The sequence below is a fragment of the Echinops telfairi genome, unplaced genomic scaffold (genome assembly GCF_000313985.2).
Source record: "Echinops telfairi isolate 266 unplaced genomic scaffold, ASM31398v2 ScPeMD7_12;HRSCAF=54, whole genome shotgun sequence".
Lineage (NCBI taxonomy): Eukaryota > Metazoa > Chordata > Mammalia > Afrosoricida > Tenrecidae > Echinops > Echinops telfairi.
Window position 1 is genome coordinate 1,940,194 of NW_022103909.1, and position 4,512 is coordinate 1,944,705.

The window sequence follows — 4,512 nt, forward strand, 5'->3', positions numbered from 1 at the left end:
CAGTTGGGTTCTTTTGCACTAATAACAAAGAGAAGGACCTTGAGGAACGAATGCGATTGACAGTAGCCACCCAAATGACCAAATACGTAGGACTTCATCTAACTAGAGAAACAAGACTTGTACAAAGAAAACCATCCACTGCTACGGCAAGAAACCAAAAGAGACCACATAAGCGGAAGAAGACACCATGCTCATGGACGGGAAGGCTTAATATTGTGGCCATGTCAACACTACCCAAACTATCTAGTCACAACGCAATCCTGACCCAGATCCCAACATCGTTCTGGAAGGAGATGAAAACAGCACCACCTTTCTGTGAAAAGGAAGAGCCGTCCGCTGAGCAAAGCAGGACCTGGAGCAGCAGCAGCGCAGGCACAGTCACAGCAGTCAAACACGCCGGTCCCGGTCCTGGTCCCACCACCGGCACTACACCCACGGGCGCCAGGGCTGAGCACCCACAATAACTCCTCCCCCTGTAGGGGCACAGTCACAGCAGTCAAACACGCCGGTCCTGGTCCCACCACAGGCACTACACCCACGGGCGCCAGGGCTAAGCACCCACAATTAACTCGTGCCCCTGTGGACCCTCATCTCTGACAAAGGGCCAAACACAGTCAATGGTGAGGAGACAGTTTCTTTAATAAACAGTCTTGGCAAAAGAGGCTATCCCTTTACATAAAAATAAAACAATCCATTTCACACCATTTATAAAAAGTAAAATCAATGTTGACCAATGACTTGAATGTAAAATCGAGAACGATCAAGAGTCACAAATTAAAGGGCCTTCATACATGGCAATAAATATACTACCACATAATTAAAAATACACTAACAGCAAAAGACAAATTAGATGACTGGGATTTCTTAAAAGGTAGACACAACAGTGCACGAAAAGACTTCAATAAATCAGTAAAAAGAGAATCCACAGACTAGGCAAAAAAATTTCAGCAATGGCATATTGGACACAGGATTCATCTCTAAAATTTATAGAAAACTTCAACACCTGAAGTAAACAAACAATGCAATTTACAAATAGGCGAATGACAAGAACAGACCTTCACCAGAGAAGGCATTCAGTGAGCCAAAAGGCATATGAAATATTTCTGATCATTAGCCAATAGAGCATGCAAAACAAAGCAAAAATGATGTACCATCTCGCTCCAGCATTATTAGTAAAAGTTGCTTTTAAAATGCTGGCAAGGTGTGGAGAGACTAGAACGCTGATGCCCTTGCTGGTGAGGCTGTGAGACAGTGCAGCTAGACACAAAGACCGCCTGACCCAGCCTCTCTGCTCCTCAGTGTGCGCCCCAGAGAAATGAGTCACGACATACATAGATCTATGCACACCATGTTCACCCGAATCTTCACACTAGCAAAAAGATGGAAGCTACCTAGTTGTCCATCCATGGAAGAATGATAGATACACATAATGGAATATTGTGCAACATTAAGAATGATGATGATTCTGTGAAGCATCTCATAACTTGGATGAACCTGAAGTTAAATATTATGCCGAGTGAAAGAAATCAATCACAAAAGGGCAAATATATGAGATCACTGTCATAAAAAATTAAGAAAAGGTTCTCAGAGTAAAAGAAACATCTTTTGACGGTTACCAGGGGTGGGAGTGGGGGCAAAGGAAGCAAATGACTGGCTAGAGCAGTGGTTCTCAACCTGTGGGTCGTGACCCCTTTGGGGGGGTGTCAAACGAACCTTTCTCAGAGGTCACCCAATTCATAACAGTAACAAAATGACAGTTATGAAGTAGCAACGAAAATAATGTGACGGTTGGGGGTCCCTACCACATGAGGAGCTGTATGAAAGGGCCGCGACATTGGGAAGGCTGAGTATCGCTGGGCTAGAGGACAGACTCACGTGACCTTGGGTGAAAGGCCAGACTCTGGGAAGACTCTGGAAGGAGTGCCAGGGTTAAAAGCAACAGAAGTAAATACTGTTATCTACACAATCCTGCAATAATGATGATCTATGAATCAGATAGACATGCAGGCTAAACAGGTGAGGGAGGGACAGTGGGAGTTTATCTACGAGTATACATAGGTTTGACAGAGGCTAACGTGTTTATCTATCTTTGCTGCAAATATAGCCATGAGGTGGTGCGGCCTATGACTCAAACTCACTGCCAGCAAGTGGATTCCGACTCATAGCGACCCTACAGGACAGGGTAGACCTGCCCCTGTGGGTTTCTGAGACTGCAGTTCTTTACAAGAGTAGAGAGCCTCATTTTTCTCCTGAGAAGCTGCTGGTGATTTCAAACTGTTGACCTTGAGGTTAGCAGTCCAAAGCAGAACCACCAGGTAGGTCTCCGATGGTGGGGGATATAGGCGTGAAGTTATGAAAACTTAGGCACAATCAAACACTTTTAGGGAATGAGTCACTGAGCCTGAAGGCTCAGGAGATCATGTTTTGGGGAACCCCAAGATCAATTGGCCTCACACAGTCCAGAAAGACAATGTTCTCCTACTCTGGTGAGAAATGAAGGGGATCCTAAAAGTTTGTGAATGGCTCTCTAAGGCCCAACTATTTGTCTCTGCCCGATCAAAGGAATCAAGAGTAGATAAAATAAAATTTAAAAAAACATACGGCAACAAGTTAGTCTAATAGACCCATGTGCCATACAGACGTCAGTCTTCCTATGAGACCAGAAGCAGATGGTGCCCAGCTACCACTGCTAACGGCGCCGAAAGGGACAGAGTGGGAGACGGTCCAGAATAGAGGGGGAGGAAAAATGTGGAACAAAATTCAAAATCACCCGTCAGGTCTAGAAATTAATTCACCCTGATGGCTTAATGGTCATTCAAACAACAGACAGGTGTGTAACACTGTGCACACCTTAGAATCAAGTTCCAAAAGGAGGAGGAATAGAAGTAGGACCCACAGGGAGGAGGAAGTGGGCTGGGTCATGTTACGGGAAGACGGCAATCAATACCATGTAAACGTTCACCCAATGCCCAATAAGAAGTTAAAAAAGTATAGAGATAAGGGTTTGAACAGGAAGACCTTACCTCTGCCACATCACATACCAGAGTCCCAGAAGGCTTCTCAGAGGACCTGGCACCTGAGCTGAGACAAAGGGAAAGGAGGGATTCCATAGAAATGAGGAGGAAGAGTGTCGTGTCAACGAGAACAACAAGGGGGAGGAAGTTGAGGGGAGAGGAAGCAGGGCCGGTGGGTTGGGAAACCTGAATGAAGGAAGGAATACAAGATTTGGTATATTTATAACAGAGATAGCCAGTGGCTCCGTTTGAAAAGTCACTCCCAGACCACAAAGACGTCACAGAGGAGGAGGCTGGAAGACGTCCTTTGCACACGCCTTCCCAGTCAGCAGCCGCAGCAGCAGACAGGAAGCAGCCAAGAACTCACCTTCCAGTCCGCTGGAGTTCTGGCCCACTGTGGCCCCCGTGTGGTTCCAGTTCGATGTGGCAAATGTTTCCATTTGGAACGCCAGGCATTTTCCTTTTCTCCTGTTAACAGAGGAACACCAACTCAGAAGTCAGCCATCTGTCTGTCCAACCTGTTTAAGGGGTGTGGGTTGGCGAGGGGTGGGGGTGGGGGCGACAGGACATGATGGGGAGATAACTCAACACAGCCCCAAACGGTGAGCTTCCTCTGTAACCTTTCTGACTTTATTGACTTTCCTTGGAATGATATACAACTATATCCAAGAGAGATTGTTTGAATTTTTTAAAAAATCTGACTTCTCACTCGCCTTACCCAGAAACAAGAAAAATGGGGGCTTTGGCATGCATGGCATATGATCTCAAGTTCAAGGTTAAATTTACCTCTGTACAACCTCTTTTTAAAAAAATCATTTTAGGGGGCTTGTACAACTCTTACCGCAATGCATACATACATCATGTCAAGCACATCTGTACATTTGTTGCCCTCAAACATTTGCTTTCTACTTGGGCCCTTGGTATCAGCTCATTTTTCCCCTCCCTCCTGGCTCCTTCCTCCCTCATGAACCCTTGATAATTTATAAATTATTATTTTGTCATATCTTACATTGTCCGACCTCTCCCTTCACCCATTTATCTGTTGTCCATCCCCCAGGGAGGAGGTTATATTTAGACCTTGTAATCTGTTCCCCTTTTCTACTCTACCTTCCCTCCACCCTCCTGGCATCGCCACTCTCACCACTGGTCCTGAAGGGATCATCTGTCCTGGATTCCCCTCCATTTCTGTTGTCCATCCCCCAGGGAGGAGGTTATATTTAGACCTTGTAATCTGTTCCCCCTTTCTACTCTACCTTCCCTCCACCCTCCTGGCATCGCCACTCTCACCACTGGTCCTGAAGGGATCATCTGTCCTGGATTCCCCTCCAATTCCTATCTGTACCAGTGTACATCCTCTGGTCTAGCCAGATTTGTAAGGTAGAATTGGGATGACAGTAGGGTGGGGGTGGGGAGTTGTATGTTTCATCATTGCTATACTGTACCTGGCTCGTCTCCTCCCCATGACCCTTCTGTAAGGGGATGTCCAGTTGCCTACAGA

At 46.0% G+C, this 4,512-nt stretch overlaps 1 protein-coding gene across 1 annotated transcript in view; it reads right to left on the bottom strand.

Moving 5' to 3' along the window:
* SLC4A8 (solute carrier family 4 member 8) overlaps positions 1-4,512 on the bottom strand; it is a 64,078-nt gene that overhangs the window by 36,013 nt on the left and 23,553 nt on the right. The window contains exon 10 of the mRNA XM_030884740.2: positions 3,382-3,482. Coding sequence (XP_030740600.2) covers positions 3,382-3,482 — 101 coding nt within the window. The remainder of the gene's footprint in view (positions 1-3,381; positions 3,483-4,512) is intronic.